Genomic DNA, 20,419 nt, shown 5'->3' on the forward strand with positions numbered 1-20,419 from the left:
TGCAAGTGCAAATAGAACACTATTAACATCGGTTGGGAGTCCTCCTCTCCTGCAGCAGTCAAAGCAAGCCAGACCTACCCCTCAAAGCAACCCTTGCTTCCCAAGCCGCAGGCTCCATTCCTGCATTCTGCAAAGAAGCCTGGTACTAGAAATCTAGATTTGAATTTAGAATGACTGGATTCCGCAGGGCCCTGTGCAGAAATATGCCAAGTCCCAGTCTCTTCTCAACTACAGTTTCACTCCAAACGAGAGTCCTCCGGGACACGCACATAGACATCCCTATCTGCACAACTAAGATCTGGGAGGACTCTCTCTAAAGCACCCACGGGAGCCGAGCTTCTGCTATGGGAACACCCAGAAGAGAAGGTCGGGTGGAGAAAAGGCTCATGGGTGTCCTCAAAGGAGATTCGGCCCCTTGAGACAAAGACTCCATAGTCCCCAAGGGGGCAGGCAGGTGCCGGGAGGGCTCATCTCCATCTGATCCCTCCCACGAAGGGAAGGGATATTGGCTGAAGGAAGCAAGAGCTCTGAAAGCATGGGGCTTGAGGCAAGACCCCTCTGGCACAAGGTGGCTCCAGGTTCTTGAGCCTGTGTTCCATATGCTCAAAGGACCACAAACAAGCCCTCTCTAGCATAGTTGCTCTAAGTCACCCAGTGCTCAGAGGTCGCTGGCCTGAAACAGGTGCTTGGGCACAGTCAGCACCATAAGGAACCTGAGTTGGGTCCTCTGGAACTAGAGTTACAGGCGGTTGCCAGCCACCAGGAGGATGCTGAGACCCGAACCCTGGTCCTTAGCAACAACGACTGCTTTGAACCGCCAAACCACCTCTCCAGATCCCAGCCCTGACCTTTACACTGACACAGTTTGGGAGTCTTTTCTTCCTTGATTTAGAGAAGATCCGATGGTGTAGCCTGTCCCCACCAGGCTGGCGGAGCAGGGGGTGGCCCTCGAGGAAAGGCTACACAGTGTATCCTGAAGAAGGTGCCCTGTGTGAGGTCACTGACCAGATCAGAGCAACACAGGGAAACACTCAGGGGCCCTACACGGTGGATAGAGAGAGAGCTAAGGAGCCCAAAGTGGGGTTCCATGGAATCCGCACAAATTTCGGCCACCACCGGCTGCAGCCCACATGCCAGGGAGCAGAGCTGGGAAGCCGGGGGTGGTGCAGAACCCCGCTGACAGACTCCACATCTCAGAAGCCCCAGAGAACCAGGAAAGCCAGAAGCCAGACTCTCAGGAGCGCCAACCCCACCATACTCGTGGGGAAATGGAAGCCCCGAGAGGCCGGTCCAGGTTACGCTCACAGGCAGCATTCAGGCCCGGGTTGGAACTTCTGCAGGTTGGGAATCCTGCCATCACAGCCTTGGCATGTGCTAGGAGGCTGGCGATGTTGAGCCCAGCTCCAGGGAAGGCCAACCCAGCACTACCCGTGTTCCTGATGAACTTAGATCCTACTCTGCCTTTTATTTACCCTCAGACCACAGAATCTAGTCTCCGGGCCATTGCAGGCTAAAAGCATAAGTAATGACATTATTTAGCATTATTGAGCACAGGGTCAGAAACTCTATTAGATCCTTTCCGGATTTATCTCATTTAATCTTCAAACATCTCTATGATCTGGAAACTAAGACTATTTCTCTTGCATTTTGCACTTGAGGAGCCTGGAGGCTGAGGAGAGTTGAGCAGCATAGTGAAGGCCGTCTTTCTGGGAGTGGGAGAAGCACACACCCAGCAAAGCCTCTGTGTTTGTGAGCACTGCGCCACCTCAGTGTCCATTTAGCGCACAGTGTTCTATCGCTGAAGGGGCCAAACAGCCAGGGGTAGGAGCGGCCACCAGAGGCAAGAGGGGTCCCAGAGGCACAATGACAATAGTCGTGCTCACGGGGGACATGAAGGCCCATTTGTGTCGGCACCCACCTCTCCTTCGAGTCCTTCTAGAAGCCTGCTTTTCTCCTGACACTGGCTTGCTTAGGAAATGGTCCATATTCACCAAGAACCCCTGTCTAGGGATCTTGGGTTTCCACTGGGACTGCAGCTTCCACATACAACCACCAGAGGGCGGGCCAGCTCTGTGGCCATGGAGTACCCTGGCCTGGCCAACTGTCTAGGCAGAGATGGGCCTCCACGACCAGGCCACAGTACCCAGGTTCACTGTGCCATCGGTCTACTGCTTGGGGTCTCCAAACATTGTGATGCAAAGTCCATCACGGGGCCTGCTTCTAGCGGGACAGCCCGTACCAGAAAAGCGATGGCCTCAAAACAGTAAGGAGGCCAGCTCGCTCGGGGAGGTGGAGATTTTATGTAGCCTGATGGAGTGAGTGCTACATTCGCTATGTACAAATAAGGAAGGAGGCATAAGGAAGGAGTGGATGGTTCGGGTGCTCAGAGGAAGCTGGTGCTCAGATCCAGCGAGCCGTCAGGAAGTACAGGGAGAGGAGGAGAAACAAGGTGTGGGGATGGCCATGGGGAAGACCAAATAGACAGCGGGATTCCGGGAGAGGATGCTAGCCACCAGCCCACCCGCCACCAGCCTCCCTCAGCACCTGTTGGACACACTGTACGAGAAGCGAGAAGCGTCTCCTGCCCTCAAAACGCTGGCAGTCTAGAGGGGAAGTGGTGAGTCAACAGACACTGGGAAACCCGGACGCCACCTGCACCTGCACGAGGAGGTGCCTCAGAGCGCTTGCCCGGGGAATCCCGGCCTGGGCTGGAGGGCAGGCCTGGAGCAGGACCCTCTCCCCACAGCTCGGCCCAAGCTGGAGCTCCCCTCCGAGCCTTGGTGGCCTGCCAGTGCTGGGGCCGGGGTCCCCTCCCACCCCTCTCCGAAGAGCTGCGGCCCAGGGAGCCGACGCAGCGCACCTGAGTCAGCCGCCGCCCACCCGCCCTCAGCGTCTGTCTCCGCATCTTGTGATATTTCGCTCCCTGGGACCAGCCCCATTGCGCTCCGGAGGCAGCTCGGCAAACAAACCCGGCGACAGATTGTGCCGCGGCTCATTCCGGGGAAGGACGCCAAATCCCACCCTGCTACCCCCAACACTCCCTCCCCACCGCCCCCTCCAGCATCCACCCCCCCTCCCCGGAGCGGGCCCTGCACAGGGTAGGACCCGGGGAGACGCAGCCTCCTAAAGGGAGACAGGAACCCAGACAAGCCCCTTTCTGTTTCCACCTGACCTGGAAAGGAGACGCGCGAGGGAAAAGTCAGGGGCTGCCGGGCTGCGCACCCCGGAGGCAACAAACCATAGAGCCAGCAGGGGGCACTCCAGCGCGAGGGGCAGGACGGCTAGGAGGGCCGCCGCCACCCCACCCCACCCCCCGCCACCTGCCACCCGGGACCCCGCCACCCCGCCAGGAAACAAGATGAAAGCGGGGAAGGGGGTGGGGACAAAAGAGAGACCAAGAAACGTGTGCAGACGTGGAGAGGCCAGGAGGCTGGGAATCACACACACACACACACACACACACACACACACACACACACACGCAAAGAAGACGGAAGGCATATGCATATTGGGAGGGAGGAAAGGACAGAAAGGGAGGGAGCGAGCGAGGGAGGAAGATGGGGGTCATAAAATATGAATAAGAGGTGGGGAGAAAGTGAGAAATCGGATGAGTACGGGAGAAGAATGACGGATTACACAAAGATTATGAGAGGAGCGCGGGATGAATGAGGAGGAGACGAGCATTTAGAAGGCGCCGGCTGTATGCCTGGCACAGACGTGGAAGAGGAGCCGGGGGCGCGGACTAAGCGCCAGCAGGGTCCGCCTGCGTCCGAACGGCCCTGGCCCCGCGGCACGCACCCGCCCGCGCCGCGGGCCACGGCCCCCAAAGCGGCAACCCACGAGCATCCCTCCCTTAGCGACTCCCAGGGGCCGAGTGCCCGGCACCTCGGCTGTCCGGGACTGGCCGAAGACGCCGAGGCCTTTAAAACGGCTCAGGGGCTGGGGGTGCGGCCAGCGAGGGGCCCCCGGGAGGCGGCCAGCACCCCGCCACCAGGGGAGAAGGTCCCTGGAGCTAACGGTCCGCTTCCGCTTCTGGGTTCTCTTCTGCCCCCTGGCGAGGGAGGAGATACCCCCTTCGGGGGCACATCACGTCAACACACACACACACAGACATGCACACACGCGCGCGCGCACTCCGCAAGCACACTCCAAACTCACACCCGTTTGTAAAAGCGCTAAGCTACACGCATCACGCCCGAACACATTCGCCCTTGGCAGCGCATCCCAAAGCCGCGCGCGCGGCGTTTCCCACAGCCCTCGGGGGGCCCACGAGCGCATTCACCGGCGAGCACGCGCGCCCCCGCCCGGCCCCCCGACGGCACTGAAAGGCCGCCAAGGGCTCCCCGGCCGAGCGTCCGCGCGCCTGCTCCTCTGCTCGCACTAACTCCTGTACACTCTGCCCCTGTAGGTGCGCACGGCGGCCCGGGAGTCCGGGAGACACAGGGAGCCAGAGATCTTGGAGTCGTCTAGGGGGACGGGGCAGGAGGAAGGGAAGCTACTCCGAAGCTGCCCACCTTCTCTCCTGGGAAAGTTGGAAAAGGACCCCCCCCCAACCCCACCCCGAACGACCTTAACACTGCTGCGTGCGAGCGCGCACCCCAAAAAGCGTCTCTCCAAAGGCAGGGCGCCGAGGGGCTGTGGCAACAGCGCCCTCCCACCCCCCAGGGCTGACGGGGCCGAGGAGGAGTGGGCTGGCTGGAGAGCCGCTCCCGCCTCCCAGCGGCCAGCAAGGGGTTAAGCCGGCAGCCAGGAAGCGAGGGAGGAGCCAGCGAGTGCGGGGATGGGGGGGAGCTTCTCCGCTGTCCCCACTCTCCCTCGGCGTGCAGCCGGGGCGCACGGACGGCTGCCTGGCTCCCCGCGGGGCCGCCCTGCCCGGAGGGTGCGGACCTCGGGCGCCCCGGCCCAGCCGGCCCTCTCCATCCCGCCGTGCCCCGCCCCGCCCCGTCGGGGCCGATGGCTCCACGCGAGGCTCGAGGTCCGGGGGGCGCAGGGTAGAGCTCCGCGGCCCCGCCACCAGCCCGGGTACTCCCCGGGTCCTCCCGGAGCCCCGCGGAGTCCCCGCCGTCCGCCCGGCGGGGTGAGGGAGCGAGTGGGAGCGCCCTCCCCCCCGCCGCCCCCTCCCCCGAGCTCCGAGACAAGATGCTGCCCGGGCTCCGGCGCCTGCTGCAAGGTAGGGGGACCCCGGCCGGCGGGCGGCCCGGGAGAGGGGCGCCCCCTCTCCCCGGGCACGAGGGTGGGGCAGCGAAGGGGGTGGGGTGGGCAGGGAGCGGCGAAACCGCTGAGCGCGGGAGCCGCGCCTCCGCCCCGGCGCTGCCAGCCGCGGGAGGGCCCGGGCTCGCAGCCCGCCGGAGCCTGCGGGGAGCTCGTGACCGCGGGAGACGCGGAGGGCAGACGGCGCCGGCCGGCAGGAGCAGAGGAGGCTCGGGCTCGCTGTCCCGGCTCCACCTGCTCCGGGGACGCCGAGGACTCGGGCCGGCTGGGGAAGCGCCGACTCAGCAACTCCTCCCGCTCGGTGTCTCAGCACTTTCCAGCCACCTGGGAGGCCAAGCCTTGTGGGTAGGGGGCTGCCTGGGAATTCGGGGGGCGGACAACGATTTCCCGGTGGCCCTGCCTAGGCGGACAGATGGAGGGGCTAAGAGGAGGCTAGTTCCCAGCGCTGAGTGACAGCCAAGGGTGTGGGATGGAGCCTGGGGGCGGGGAGGGTAGGGGTCGGAAGGAGGAGGGGAGGCAAGATGAGGAAAGTGTCTAAGGAGGTGGGGGTGAGAAAGAGAAGGTGGGGGCGTCATGGAGGAGGGGTAGGAGGTGGGAAAAGGTTAGACGACCCGGGAGCTTAAAGGAAAGGGAAGCCGAGGTCCAGGGGAAGACCAAGGAAAAGGGGGGGGGGGGGGGGGGGGGGCCCGTTCAGGGGCGGGGGAGGGGGGGGGGGGAAAGGGGGGGGGGGGGCGGGGGGAGGCCGTCGCAAGGGTGAGGACTGGGGCTCTGGGAAATCGGATGGGGAGGGGATGGGAGGCTAGAAGCCAGCGGAAGCTGGAGGTGGAGGATAGCAGTAAGGGTCAGATGCAGGGAAAATGGTTACCAGGGTCGGGTCCGGGATCCCTGCGTGGTTTGAGATGGACTAGGTGTCAGCAGAAGCCAGAGAGGGAGATGGAAGGGAAGCGATGGGGTGCCCCGGGAGGAGACAAAGAGGCTCCCGGAAAGCACTTCCACGTGGAAAGCCCTCCATTCCGAAGCGCCTGCCGGCTCTAACCCTTCTTTCAGGGAGTAACTCGTGGGCTGGTCCAGGCGAGCCTGAGCTTGGGTCTGGGTCAGCTGTAAGGGAAGGAGGGCGAGCACTTGGCAGGGGGTGGCAGCCTCCTTGGGGTGGGTACCTGGGCTGGCTCAGCGCTGCCATTTATATCTCCGAGACCCGACGTCGGATCTTGCCGCCCCACAGTAGCTGCTTGTTTTGGGGTGTTACATTCTGGCAGAGTGAGAAGCTGTTTGCAGCAGCTTTAAAACCTCCAGTCACCTGCATCAGGGCCTCCCCAGGCCCCTGCGTCACTGGTATGCCATCGCCCCCATGCCACTCCCAAGGCCCCCGTCTCCTCAGCCTCTGCCCCCTCAGCAGCTGCCGGGCAGGCCCCTGGCTCTCCCCTGAGGCAGCATTTGAGGTATGGAGATGGTGCTTGTATTGGGACCCTGCACCCGTCTTTTAGAACCAGAAACCTATGTTTCTGGGGACATCTCTGTCCTGTTATGGTGCACCCTGGTTCCTGCCTTGGACCCTGCCCCCACCCCTTCCTCCTCAAGTTTCCTATCCCCAGGGGCCGCTGGTCTAACGGTTGGCACAGGCTAAGAACTTCATCTCAGATCCTGGGTACTCCAAGGTCTGGCAGCCCTTGGACGTTGACCGTGATCCCTTGGTGAGCGGGTCCTTTTGGCTCTAGGTACCTTAACCTTCCGGGGATCAATATCGTGTGTGGGCTCGCTCCACTCTGCTGTCCTGTGGCCAGATCCGGCTATGTCTTTGGTCACTGGTCACCTCTTCTTGGCTCTCAATTGTGCTGTGCCTAGGGCCCAGGAGTGGACATCTGTGGAGAGGGCCTAGGTCCCTTTCCCCACCTTGACCCTGAACATACAGACAGCTAGCAGTGTGGTTATCCAGAGCTTGAGCATGTGGGCACAGTACCCAGTTCCCTTTACCTCTAGGCCAGCGTCTCCTGTCCAGGGGATGGGGGGGGGCTCTAAGAGAAAGGTATGGTGTGTCTTCTGACCACAGTCCCGCACTGTCCCTTCTGCTCTGGATCCCATATTGCTCGTGCACAGTGAAGTCTCCCTCCCTCCTAGAGAGGTTGGGACCTTTGCACTATTGATCGAGTGGGGGCTGTGACTGGTTCTGTGGATAAAGAAGGCAGCGTGAAAAGCAGAGTGCTGGCATGCAGTGGTGCTCAATAGCAGATGATTCCTCCTCCTCTGGTCCCACATGAGAGGCACCTTGGGGGCTTACCTGCTGACTTTAGAGGAAGGGGTGAGCAGAGGGTGAGGGGGCTTGCAGGGAAGGCTTTCCTTTGCCGTCACCGCACGGGAGGGAAGAAACCCAGGACAGAGAGGGGTTCTACCCACCAGAACCCCCTTTCTGCCCTCCAGCCCTCAGTGATTTCCTGTCTCACGAAGGTTTGATCCAGATGGCGGCTGAGGATCCCCGGTCCACCTCTGGTACTTCGCCCAGGACACACACAGGGGAACTCAGAGCGTAGCTGAGGCCCTGGGGGAGTGCGTGGAGTGGCTGGGAAGAGATGTGAAGAGCAGGGCTTAGGGAGGGGACGTGGGAGGAAAAGGGCACGAGGGGCAGGGGACGGGAGGGGGTAGGAAAGGTGTTCGTCCAGCCCCCTACCTTGCTTCTGCCTGGAGTGCCCACTCCAACCCAGCCTGGGGGCACAGAAGCCCAGAGCCCCCCACCTTCCCCTCCCCCTGCCTCCAGTGAGAGCCGCAACCTGAATTATGGATGAAGCTCCTTGGGTTACAGCTGCTTTGCACGGCAGCCAGCTAGGGCCAGAAATGGCATCAGAGTCACTGTTACCAGCAGCTGCCTGGAGGCCCCCACCAGGGTCCCTCCTCAAAGGGCCTGCAGGGAATACCACCGAGATCCAGGGAAGAGAACCCTGCTGGGGGAGGCATGGACCGGGCAGCGGAGGCAGCGGTCGGGGCAGAGAGGAGGAGAGCTGCACGGGGAAAGTGGGGAGCCCAAGAGAGCTTGGGCAGGAAGGATGGGGACTTGCCAGCCCTGGAGGAGGCTGGGGCTGAGGGAGGGGCCCCCTGAGCCCGGGCCGTCTGGTTTGTAGCCCTCCTTGCTTTCTCTCCTCGGGTAGGGTAGCAGTCAGCCAGGCGTGGAGGCTGAGGAAGAGCCCGGTAATGGGGTGGGGGAGGGTGGCAGCCCTGCAGCTCACACTCTGGCGAGCTTCGGCTGGGGGTGGGATTAAAGGATCAGAGGAGGATTTGGCTCCTTTGGTGTAAAGTCCTTGGTGAGGCAGAGCTCAGAGAGTGAGTGACAGGAAGAGGGGGCCTGCACACCAGGTTAGTCTTTTTTCTGGCCCTTGTCCTGTACCACTTCAATGTGTGACCTTGGGTAAGTTCTTTGCCTTCCCTGAGATCCAGCTGTCACCTCCACAGGACTTACACGGGCTCTGAAATCAGTGCTCTGCGAGCCCGGCAGGGTCCCACTCTGGACTTCCACCCCCTGCTCCTTCCTGGTTAAGACCAGGGGTGAGAGACATGCTCCCCCACCCCACGTGGTTCTGAAAAACTCAGGAGGAGAAAAGTGATCGTGAACCGCCGCACGGGGGAGGGGTGAGAAGGACCGAGAAACGCGGAGGTGGTGTGAACGAATGGAACAGCCGCGCTGTGTCACTGAATATTACATCACACCCAGCCTACACACGCACGGGGCCCAGCACTCACACACGCCACACGCGGAGGGCCGCCAGCACAGGCTCGCTCACTCAAACGCCAGGAGGGCCATGGAGACACACACACACACACACACACACACACACACACACACACACAGGCAGGCAGGCTGGGTTGGCCTTGGGAAGTGCCTGAAAGTGAAGCACTGGGGAGCACCCTGAGGAGGGGCCAGGGAACTCCACTCTGTCAGAGCGTGGCTGCTCCCCAGGATGGGGCTCAGGGAAGCCTGCCTACCTGGCTGCATGGTGCCAGCCATCCGTAGTGAGCACCTGTCTCACGCTGCCCCCCATCACAGGCACACCTTCGTACACACAGACACCTCAGAGACATTACACTCAAACCTCAGTCGTAGCCTTAGAGTTCTGGCACTCAGAGTTACCCACCTCTCAGGCATCCTGAGCCCCTGGGACCCCCAAACCAGGCCTTCCTACCTCTGACTTCTGAGGCAGAAGGAATGGCTCCTGGCCTTGTGGGTACAGGCTCACCTCTCCCCACGCAAAGCTTCCCAGGAAAGTCCCAGAGGCTTTCTGGGAATTCTGATAAAACTAAAGCCAAGTTCTGCAGCACTGAGGCCTGGGGGCCTCCTTGCTCCTTGGTGGGGCCAGGAAACACTGGCACCCATTCTGCACACTTTAGGCACCTGTACCTGCTTTCCTGTCTGTAGGTAAGAGTAGCCCATACCCCAACTCTAAGTTACTTTGGGAAAAAACAATGTAACAAAGACTTTGAAGGCTGCTCTGAGTAAGTGGAGGAGCTGGCTCTGCGGCCCACCCTCTAGCCACTTCCTAGATGGAAAGGCTAAGGTTCTTTCAAGGCCTGCGAGGAGCCAAGGGAGGAGGGTGTGGGTCACCAGGACACCCACGGGCCTTCTAGTCACAGAGGGCCTCATCTTAGCGTCTCGCTTTCTCGAGTGGGCTGGTGTTGCTCCCAGAGGACATTTGGCAATGTCTAGAGACATTTTGATTGTCATAACTGGGGGCAGGGTGCTGCTGGCATCTGGCGGATAGAAGTGCTATAGTTTAGCACCCTAAAAAGGGCTGTCCCTGTCCCAAAGAATGCCCGGCCCTGCTTCGGTACAAAGGGAGGGGAAACCCTGACCCTTAGTCTTTCGACCCTAACTCCAAACAAGCTCAAACACACAACAATGCAGACAGGACTAAAACGACACCTGCTCCCCCGAACAACCTTAGACACATCCAGGTGCTCTTAGCGCTTGGGGCCCGCCTCTCCCCAGGCGAACTCCAAGGGGATCCTGACAGAGGGAACAGGTCAAGCTGTGGCCGCCTTTATCTGCTCCATTGAGGGCTAGAGGACAGGGTTGAATGACAGAGCTCCTCACTCTTGCATACCGTGGAGAACACAGGCATCCATTCTTGACAGACTCTAGCTCTCAGGAAGGAGGTTTGAGGCCTCTCTCTCTCACCATTGGCTGCTGCCTGTCCATTTGTCCCTCTCTGCCGGTCTCCTGACTTGCCTCCCCTCCATGTCTCCCGCTGCCCTGTACAATCCCAGTCTCGTAGTCTTGTAGCTGAGTCTTGGGGTGCCTCACATGCGCAAGGCCCGGGGTTTGATCTCTGGAACTGCATAAACTAGGCATGGAGCCCACCGCTGTTCCCTCAGCGCTGGGAAGTGGGGAGCAGGAGAATGAGACGCTCAGGGTCATCTTCAGCTAAACATTAAGATTGAGGGCCACATAAGACCCTGCCTGTCACAAAAAGAAAACAAACAGAAAAGAGAGAGAGAGAGAGAGAGAGAGAGAGAATTTGAGGGTTGAGGCTTGTGTGCCTCACACCAAGAGAGAAGTGATGTGCTGTGTGGTGCCAGGCCTCCCGGTGAGGCTGCCCACCCAGTGAGCCTCCTCTGCTCTCCCGACAGGTCCTGCCTCAGCCTGCCTGCTGCTGACACTCCTGGCCCTCCCTCCCGCGGCTCCCAGCTGCCCTATGCTGTGCACCTGCTACTCCTCGCCACCCACCGTGAGCTGCCAGGCCAACAACTTCTCCTCAGTGCCGCTGTCTCTGCCGCCCAGCACACAGCGGCTCTTCCTGCAGAACAACCTAATCCGCTCGCTGCGGCCGGGCACCTTTGGGCCCAACCTGCTCACCCTGTGGCTCTTCTCCAACAACCTCTCCACCATCTACCCTGGCACCTTCCGCCATCTGCAGGCCCTAGAGGAGCTGGACCTTGGGGACAATCGGCACCTGCGCTCCCTGGAGCCCGACACCTTCCAGGGCCTGGAGCGGCTGCAGTCGCTACATCTGTACCGCTGCCAGCTCAGCAGCCTGCCCGGCAACATCTTCCGAGGCCTGATCAGCCTGCAGTACCTCTACCTCCAGGAGAACAGCCTGCTCCACCTCCAGGTGAGCCAGCCAGCTCCCCTGGGGCTCCTCCCCTCCCCCCACCTCAGTGCCCCTCCTGGGTTCCCAGGCCAACATCCTGACTCAGCATCTTCCTCTACCTGATCCTCCTTCTTCCTCAGCATCATCCACCCCAATCAGTGGTCCTGCCTGCCTCTCTCTGTCTCTCCCTGACCCCCACTGCCTCTGCCTGTCCGTCTGTCCCTCTCTGCCTGTCTCCTGACTTGCCCTCCCCCGGATGCACGGCTCCCTCTGCCTCTTCTGTCTGTCTCCCTTCATGCACCCACTCAGCACACTCCCCAGTGTCTGTACAGCTAGCTCTCCTCTCTCCTGGAGCCTCAGCCCAAAGGCCTCTGTGTGATCTTTTCCCACCCACCTCCAAGTCCTCCCACTCCTCAAGCTGGACGAAGGGTGGAGTCATTGCTGGGGATGGGGTTGTCCATGGAAGCCACACTCTTCCCTGTGGACGGGCAAGAGCACAAGGGAAAATCTTACCCTTTCTGCACCCTGCCCCTTAAACCTGTTGTTAGGTAAAACTGTTACATGGCTGAAAAAAATGGATGCTGGAGGGGGCAGGAGTAAGGATAATTGTTATTTATTGTTATTATTATTGATCTAGTTATTATTTATCGTTGTTATTATGCTGCCTGGCGTTAAACCCTCACATCTCATTTCCCCGGGAAGCAGAAACGCGCCCTCCTAACAAACACCCAGGAGTATTTCCCCTCGTAGCAGAAGCTCTGGCTAGGTGGGGCCCCTCGCCACCTGAGCCCAGAAGGCCTAGCCTCCTCCCAGTCCAGGGCCTGGTCATCAGCCTGTGGGTTGGAAAATCAGTCCCACCTGATGCTCCCCACCACAGCAATAGAGATGGTAATTTATCAATGTATTGAGCATCCATAGCGCGCTGAATTATAAATACAACAGCCTTGGAAGCAGTATTCAAGTGGGGAGAGGGGCAGGAAAATGCATAGTGACTGGGATACTGTGTCTCATTGCTGAACAACAGTGATCAACTTAGCAGCCGCACAGTAAGCTGACACTGTGCTAGGCCCCAGACGAAGCTCTTTATAGACATCAACATTTACAAGCCTGTGGCAGTTTTCAAACCCAGGCCTCAGTTTTCTTTATCTGTGAAATGGGAGTAATGTGAGCATTCATCGCTCAGGGATTTTGTAAGCACTAAATGCATGAATAATTTGTAGTGCACTTAGAATAGTGCTTGGCATATATAAGAGCTACATAAACGCTTATTAAAATGCCATGTTTTTTTAAAATGAGCTTTATTTACCACTGGTCTCAGTGAAGTGCCCTAGCCTGAACCTCCTCTTAGAGATCTGGGTCAACACTAAGGATCATTCCCAGGCCATGGAGAGGATCCAAGACCCACCTCGTATTTCTCTTCTATCTAACTTTGCCGGGAACCACATGGTTACAGGGCGCACTCAGCCGCTTCAACCCAATGCCTGTGGGCCTCTGCGGGCCTCTCACCACCGGGTGCGCACCGCTGGAGATCCCGTGGATCTGTGGGCCATAAGTCCCTGGAGCCACTGTGCTGTGACTGGTACCTTACTAGGCCCCTCACCAAAGTGAGCCAAACTGCCTGGCGGCGGGGGGCGGGGACAGGTGAGGAGGAGCACAGGACGGAAGTGTCTGCAAGGACACAGCCAGGGGAGCTGGCATGGGACCCGCCTAGAACCTCCCTGCTGTGGAGGAATAGTACCCTCAGGGTCCAGTTAAGTGGCTAGGAGTTTTGGCTGGTATGTTTGCTTAGGTTTTTTGCTTGTTTCTTCGGTTGGTTGGTTTTGTCTTACGATAATGTCTCACGTACCTCAGGCTGGCTCTGAACGTACCATATAACCAGGGATGGCATCAAAATTCCTTTTTTTTTTAGATTTATGTATTTTTGTGTGTATGGGTGTTTGCCTACATGTACATCTGTGCACTACTTGCGCACAGAGCCCGATGAGGCCAGAAGAGGAAGTCAGAACTGGAGTTACAGATGGTTGTGAGCTGCCATATGGCGCTAGGAACCAAACCCAGGTCCTCTGAAGAACAGCCGGTGCTCTGAGCCGTCTCTCCAGCCCTGACCCTGAACTTCTTACTCCTCCTGGGTGATTCCCGAGGGCTGGGATTATAAATATGTGCTCGCACGCCGGGTTTATAGCCGGGGAACCCTGGTCTCTGGGTCCACGTGGCAAGCTTTCTGCCAGCTGAGCCTCGTCCCCAGGCTGTGGGCCCCTTTTTCAAAGCACCTCCCAGCCTCCCGGCTTTAGACAGGCTGTTCTTTCCAGCCTCTCGTCTGCATCGCTCAGGTGGCACTTAGTGGTGTTTATCTTGGTTTAGGAGGGTTATCTAGGTTTATCTAGGCTCATCAGTGATAAAACAAAAGGTACTTAACAGATGCTGCGCTTCGGTATGAAAGCACCATAGCTGTTGCAGGCTGAGGGCCCCGGCCTGAAGCACCGGGGACCGGTGTGTTTGTTGCAGACTTTGGAGGATCTGTATCTTCCAAATAACATAAAGAGTTATCTTGAAGGCAGGGCCTCAGTCCAAGCACATAGCTCATCCATGTCTCCTATACATCTGGCCTCATGGCCTAGAGCAGATTTCATTCAAACTTCATAGTTCTGCCCACGAACAAAGTTTCGTGGTGGGGAATTCCCCACCAGCGGGGACATGTCATTTTGCTGCTCTGAACGTTTTGGATTTTAGAGGATAGGGGTTTCAGGCTTTCTGATGCAGGGTGCTTGGCCTACGTTTTTAATGTTTAAATTACATTTACTTTCTGCGTGTAGGGGCAACAGGTGTGCACACGTGCCATGGCGCACACGGGGGAGGGAGAGGACAGCTTGGGGCAGCTGGTTCTCCCCTCCATTGTGCGGGTTCCAGCTACTGAACCCAGGTAGTCGGGCTTGGTATCAGCCACCTTTACAGGCTAAGCCACTCGCTGGCCTCGACTGTTTTAATTACTCCTCCTGTTTATCTAGGCGCCACTCAATATCTAGAAGCTACTCAGTATTTGGCTTTAGGGAAGGAGGCTCCATCTCCTCTTCCTAGTGGGGAGCCATGAAAATGATGCCTTCCACAAAGGCAGCCTGTGAGATGCAAGCAAGTTAAGTGTGGAGAGTACACAGCTTAGGGTTTAATAAATTACTCTTGACCTTGACGCTCAGGCCACAAGCAGCAATCTGTGCCTGGGATCAGCTAAGGCCCAAGCCTAATGAACCTCTAGACGATCACTGGGCTCTTCTGAACCGGAAACCGTTTTTATTTTTCTGAATAATCTTGGGCTGTGCAGCTTCGGGTGTCATGGGAAGGAAGCCTCTTCACACCCTGCCCTTTACAGAGAGAAGAGGCAGCCTCTGTCTGTGAAGTGCCTGCTGAAACTAGGCGAGGAGATGCCACAGCAGGTGAGGAACATGTGGCTCAGTGAGATCCTCAGGGAGCAGGCGTGACCTAGGACGAGCCAGCTTGCCCCCGGAGGGCTCTGGAGGAGACCCATCCACAGGATGTGGTCTGTGCACTGGAAATGCTGGAGGTTCTCACGGAGTGTGTGCTGAGGGCGAGGCACTGTGCCAGGCCAGTTCATTCACCAGCAGAGTCCTCACTCAGCACCCACTGCACACCAGGCAGCATGGATTCCGGGTGACAGAGACGGCACCCCTGCTCTGGTGGAGCCTGGGGGAGCCTGGCCACACGGTAAAGCTGCCTCTCCCCTTCCTTGATGGGGAGTGGCTTCCTTGATGTTCGCCGGCAGTACCTGCGCTCCGGCACATCAAGTTCAATCTGAGCCCTCTCTAATCTGCTGTGCCCTCCTGGTCCCTCCGTGAAGGACAATGGCCTGTTGCTCAGGGTAGGAGGTGTATGAGGACTGAAGGAGATGGCAGCTTGGATAGAACACAGAGTGGGTGGAAGTGGATGGCGGCAGTGAATTCACCAGCCTTGGAGGTGCCGGGGTAGAGGTGGCCCGGGTCTGGTAGGCGCTGCAGCACAGGTGCTGGCAGGACTCAGTCTTCTGGAGTTCATGCCCAGGTTAGCTGTTGGCCTAGACAAGTGGCTCGGGTTCTCTGACCCCTTCTCTCTTAGTTCCAAATAAGAGATAATCACAGCATCTGCCTCATACTGTTGATGATTAAGCTACTATCAGGATCTGTGCCACACAGGGTTTGGCATTCAGGGAGAACTTGGCAAATCACCTGCTGACGCCAATGGTTATGACACCTCCCATGGACGGGCAAGCGCGGTGAGCGGGGTGCCTGATGCACAGCGCACACAGAACAGCTTTGCTGAATGAGTGAGAGTGGCTCTGGGCTCACTGAGTCACAATTAGCAAATGCTCAGGGAACTTGAAGGATCAGCCACTCTAAGTCACTTATGGCACAGATGAAAACACTGAGGCCCAGAGAGCTGCCTGGCACTGTGCAGCCACACAGCCTGGGCGGTGATAAGAGCAGTACCAAGGCCAGGTACTGGAAGGCTGGAGGGAGGCAAGGCTGAGACAGAATGCTCCCAGGCAAGGCTGGGAAAGGATGTCACACTTAGATTCCAAATGGATGCAGAAAGCTCTGGACAGGACAGGCAGGAGGCGAGAAGTGTGGTTTTTGAAATGGAGGAGGATGACTTTCGAAGATGCTCCTAGCCCAGAGGGAGGGGGCATTCGGGAGGGCGATGGGAGAGGGCAGGGGCTGTGAAAGTCAAGAGCTCATTAATGCGAAGGTTGTAATGGCAGAGAGAGCTGCAGCCCAGGAAGTGGCAATGGGATTTGGCTACAACTTGGGTGGGGGGAGGGGAATGGACCCCAAGGCTGAGATTCAGCGTCAGGAGGAACAAGACTTCTGGCCAAGCAACACAGAGGAGGGGAGGCTGGAATACAAAATCAGGCTGTGGTTGAATACACCTGGGTTCCCTGGAGTGTCTGAACCTCTGTCTTCCCTTCCAGAACATCAAGTCTCCAAAGTAGTGCGCAGCCCAGTGCCACCCTCGTGTGTCCCCACGCAGGTCCTCTGGACACACTTCTCTGGGTGTGACCTGCTGCTGACTCTAGGAACAGAAACCCCAAGGGAGGGGTTAAGCAGAAGGACAGGAAAGGAGGAACTAGCAGGCGTACAGCAAGGCTGAGGCTACTGGGTAGCAAGCTAGCTGGACCAGAACAGGCAGTCAGGGTGGCGGCCTGAGGGCCTGCAGAGCACTGTGCTGGCGTCAGAGCTAGCAGAAAGGCTGAGGAGAACTGAGCTCAGTGTGGCCAAGAGGAGGGTTCTGGGCAGAGAGGGGGGAGGCAGATAGATGGGAGGAGGTGCGAAGGAACAGGCGGGGACACAGGAAGGTGGAGGCTGTGGATATGGGCCTGGCCTCAGCTCTCCCTCCTGGGGCCTTCCTCCAGGTGCCCAGGTAGCATGAGGAAGGAACCATCTCCCTGGCACTGGGGAGGGGGAGAGAACAAAGTTGGGGGATGACCCAGGGTGAAGGGGCTTGAGCAGAGAGGATGCTGTGTCCTGTTAAACCCAGATCTCCAGGAACCTACTGACCACAACATCTGGAGGACCTCAAGGCAGTGGCATGAGACCAATGGGTTTTTCTGCAGTAAACTCTTCGTATCTGAAGCAAATTTCACTTTTGATGGGTAGATCCTAAATACCAGCCCCCAAATCACACTGCACGGGTTGGGGCGGGGAGAAACCCAACTCAGGGCTTTGACGGTGGACAGGCAAGTACTCTGCAACTGAGCTATAGTGCCAGCACCAAGAGTTCCCTGGGAAACTGGTTAAAATGCAGCTTCCGCCCCCGTGGTCATCCACACCTGAGCCCTAATCCCAAGGTTCTTCCAGTTCTAGCACGCCGCCATGTGGGCACTGTGTCACACCGTAGGAGGGACAGTCAATCGCACACTGTGGCAGGGACTCCAGCTTCTTCCCTCCTTGCTAGGCCTGGGAGCCAAGGAAACTTCCAGCGGATGGGTTGTAATTCTAAGTGAACCCCTGCTGTCGTGACAACTGTGAATTATGGGTGCCTGACTGTGTCTCTGTCTGCTGCTGTGCCCACCATTATAACATCTAACCTTCCCTCTGTCTGTTGGAGAATCTCCTTCCCTTTCATACTAAGGGGGCAGAGGTTCTGTGAGGTTAATCGACTTGTCCAGCAGCTAGGAAAAGGAAAAGCTGGGGTTTGTGTCAGTGTTTTTAACTCCTGAGCCTCTGGGCTTCATCTCTGGGCCAAGACTCTGTATGCAGGAACTCTACCTGCCATGAGCCTTATGTGAACTCTCTTCCTTGTCCTCAGAACAGACCCCAGGGCTAAGAGCACTCACTTGCACTTTACAGAGAACCTCGCTTACAGGTAACCTGGCCACAGTAACAAACATGGCTAATTCCCGTGCCATCTGCCCATGTGAAAATCCAGGCGTCTTAATACATGCTGCTCCATTCGGTTGCCACGTTTACAGGCAAAGACACTGAGGCCCAGAGAGACAGAATGGCTTTTCCCAGGTATCCCAATCAGTTCGTCACAGACCCATGACCTGCCCCTCAGCCTCAGCAGCACCACCTGGGAAGGCGGGTCCCATACCTGCCGAATGGCATGCACTGGGAAGTTACTGGAATCTGAAAGGGACTGGGATACACCCCAAATGTAAGACTCAGGCAGGTGAGATGGCACTACCTCTGTGTGACGCTTAGTATCAGCTGCCATCTCGACAGGACCTAGATTCACCCAGGAGGCCTGGGCAGGATGGTTCATGGGAAAGGTGGCTATCAAGCCTAGTGGCCTGCGTTCTATTCTGGAAACCCATACGACGGAGGGAGAGGACCCACAACCACAGGTTACACACACTCATTCTCTCTCACAGGGGGAGATGGGGTGAGGCGGGGGTGAGAAGTGGCGGGGAAATTGTTAGATAAATAAGTAAACTTTAAAACTCTCTGACATAACATATTGTGTTACTGAGTGCTAATCCAGGCTACTGAGCCACGGGAATGGCACTGAGTGCTAATCTGAAAGGCTAAGGGCAGAGATGGCAAGACCCACCTCCGCTAAAGAGCAAGCGCAAAAGCTGCCTGGGCAACTCGGTGCGAAGCTGGGGCTGTGGTTCAGCGGTAGAGCTCTCGCCTGTTCTTGTACTGGCTTCAGTCCCTTGCAGCCCTGGGGACACATGACCCAGTGACCTCCATTGGGCAGCTTTTTCCATAGGAAATAGGTTAGAAGATAGAAGATGCGGGTGGCAAGTTCAGGACTCAGATTCAGTGGATAAGGTGCCGTGGATCAAGTTTGAAACCCTGGGCTGGTCCCCAGAACTACATAAAACGGTGTTTGTTAGCACAAGCCTGAAATCTAAGAAATCCAGGTGGAGGCAGGAGCCGAGCCGATCCTCTTGGTTACTGAGCGGGGATCCGTGTGTCTGAAGGGATAAGCCAAGCCCTTTCGCACTTCTCCACCCTGCCACCATGTCTTCCTTACCCTGCCCGGGGTCCCCGGACCCTGCCTCAGGCCACTCTCTTCTGTTTCCACCCCCGACTCAGGATGACTTGTTCGCGGACCTGGCCAACCTGAGCCACCTCTTCCTGCACGGGAACCGCCTGCGGCTGCTCACGGAGCACGTGTTCCGCGGCCTGGGCAGCCTGGACCGGCTGCTGCTGCACGGGAACCGGCTGCAGGGCGTGCACCGGGCGGCCTTCCGCGGCCTCAGCCGCCTCACCATCCTCTACCTGTTCAACAACAGCCTGGCCTCGCTGCCGGGGGAGGCGCTGGCCGACCTGCCGGCGCTGGAGTTCCTGCGGCTCAACGCCAACCCGTGGGCCTGCGACTGCCGCGCGCGGCCGCTCTGGGCCTGGTTCCAGCGCGCGCGGGTGTCCAGCTCGGACGTGACCTGCGCCACCCCGCCCGAGCGCCAGGGCCGGGACCTGCGCGCGCTGCGCGAGGCCGACTTCCAGGCGTGCCCGCCGCCCGCGCCCACGCGGCCCGGCAGCCGCGCGCGCGGCAACAGCTCCTCCAACCACCTGTACGGCGTGGCCGAGGCGGACGCGCCCCCCGCGGACCCGTCCACGCTCTACCGGGACCTGCCCGCCGAGGACGCGCGGGGCCGCCAGGGCGGGGACGCGCCCACCGAGGACGACTACTGGGGCGGCTACGGAGGCGAGGACCAGCGGGGCGAGCAGACGTGCCCTGGGGCGGCGTGCCAGGCGCCGGCGGACTCGCGGGGCCCCGCGCTCGCGGCCGGGCTGCGCACTCCTCTGCTCTGCCTCCTGCTCCTGGCGCCCCGTCACCTCTGACCGCGGTGCTCAGACGCAAGAGGCCGCGGCCTCTGCCTGGCTCCCCCTCTCTGCCCACGGAGCTGAGGCTCCGCCCTCGCCCCTTGTTAGCAGACCGGCCTGGGAGCCTGCCCTAGGGCTCCCTTTCTTCCCCCGGACCAGGCTGTCTCGTTTGCCTTCCGGGCTGTTCTGACGTGTGTGCGGCGGCCTCTGAGACAACGTGTACCAGGTGGCTCGGTCCCATCCGCCCTGGCTCTTCTTACCCCATCCCAAGGCTGGGGCGGGGCACCCCAGGCAGCCTTTGCTCCTCTCTCCGGGGCCCCACTGTGGACTCGGAGGGGCTTTTTCTGCAGAGCACCTTCCACCAGCAGAGCCTTTGAAAGCTCCCCCGGGAGCCTCCCCTCCCCCCACCCCGGGAGGGATGCCTCAGCGAGGCCCAGGCTGCTCCTGGACCCTGCTTGTCCTGACCCCTTCAGCCTCCTGACATCGGAGGAATAGTTTTCTCCTAAGTCTACCCAGGACACTTTTGAGGGTGCCTGGAGAGAGTCTCCTCTCCACCATGGCCCCTGTGTGGTGAAGATCAAAAGAAGTTGTTTGGGGGGAAATTTATTAAAAAATTCTATTATTTTATCTCCTGTAAGTTTTTCCCCCTCCTCAAGACCTCAAAAGCAGCCCAGTGGTGATGTTGCATGCTTTCATGCCTTTAATCCCAGCACTCAGGAGGCAGAGGAAGGTGGATCTCTGAGTTCGAGGCCAGCCTGGTCTACAAAGTGAGTTCCAGGACAGCCAGGACTACACAGAGAAACCCTATCTGGAAAAATAGACCTTACCAGCAGTAGGACATAGACCTGAAGGTGTTTAAGGGTGGAAGGGCTAGAG

General features: G+C 58.8%; 1 protein-coding gene across 1 annotated transcript; it reads left to right on the forward strand.

Moving 5' to 3' along the window:
• Window positions 1-4,842: 4,842 nt before the first annotated feature.
• On the forward strand, window positions 4,843-20,134 carry Rtn4rl2 (reticulon 4 receptor like 2). The gene is made up of 3 exons (XM_055600515.1): window positions 4,843-5,170; window positions 10,822-11,303; window positions 18,812-20,134. The coding sequence occupies exons 1-3, from the start codon at window positions 5,140-5,142 to the stop codon at window positions 19,559-19,561; spliced, it is 1,263 nt and encodes a 420-aa protein (XP_055456490.1). The 5' UTR covers window positions 4,843-5,139; the 3' UTR covers window positions 19,562-20,134.
• The last annotated feature ends 285 nt before the right edge of the window (window positions 20,135-20,419 follow it).

This window comes from Psammomys obesus, unplaced genomic scaffold, assembly GCF_907164565.1.
Source record: "Psammomys obesus unplaced genomic scaffold, mPsaObe1.curated_primary_1811, whole genome shotgun sequence".
NCBI classification, from domain to species: domain Eukaryota; kingdom Metazoa; phylum Chordata; class Mammalia; order Rodentia; family Muridae; genus Psammomys; species Psammomys obesus.

Bases quoted from the DNA above. Each gene is read 5' to 3' on its own strand.
- Rtn4rl2 (XM_055600515.1), top strand. From the start codon at position 5,140: ATGCTGCCCGGGCTCCGGCGCCTGCTGCAAG. The intron at 5,171-10,821 runs GTAGGGGGACCC...CTCTCCCGACAG, and splicing joins GCTCCGGCGCCTGCTGCAAG to GTCCTGCCTCAGCCTGCCTG. The intron at 11,304-18,811 runs GTGAGCCAGCCA...CCCCCGACTCAG, and splicing joins ACAGCCTGCTCCACCTCCAG to GATGACTTGTTCGCGGACCT.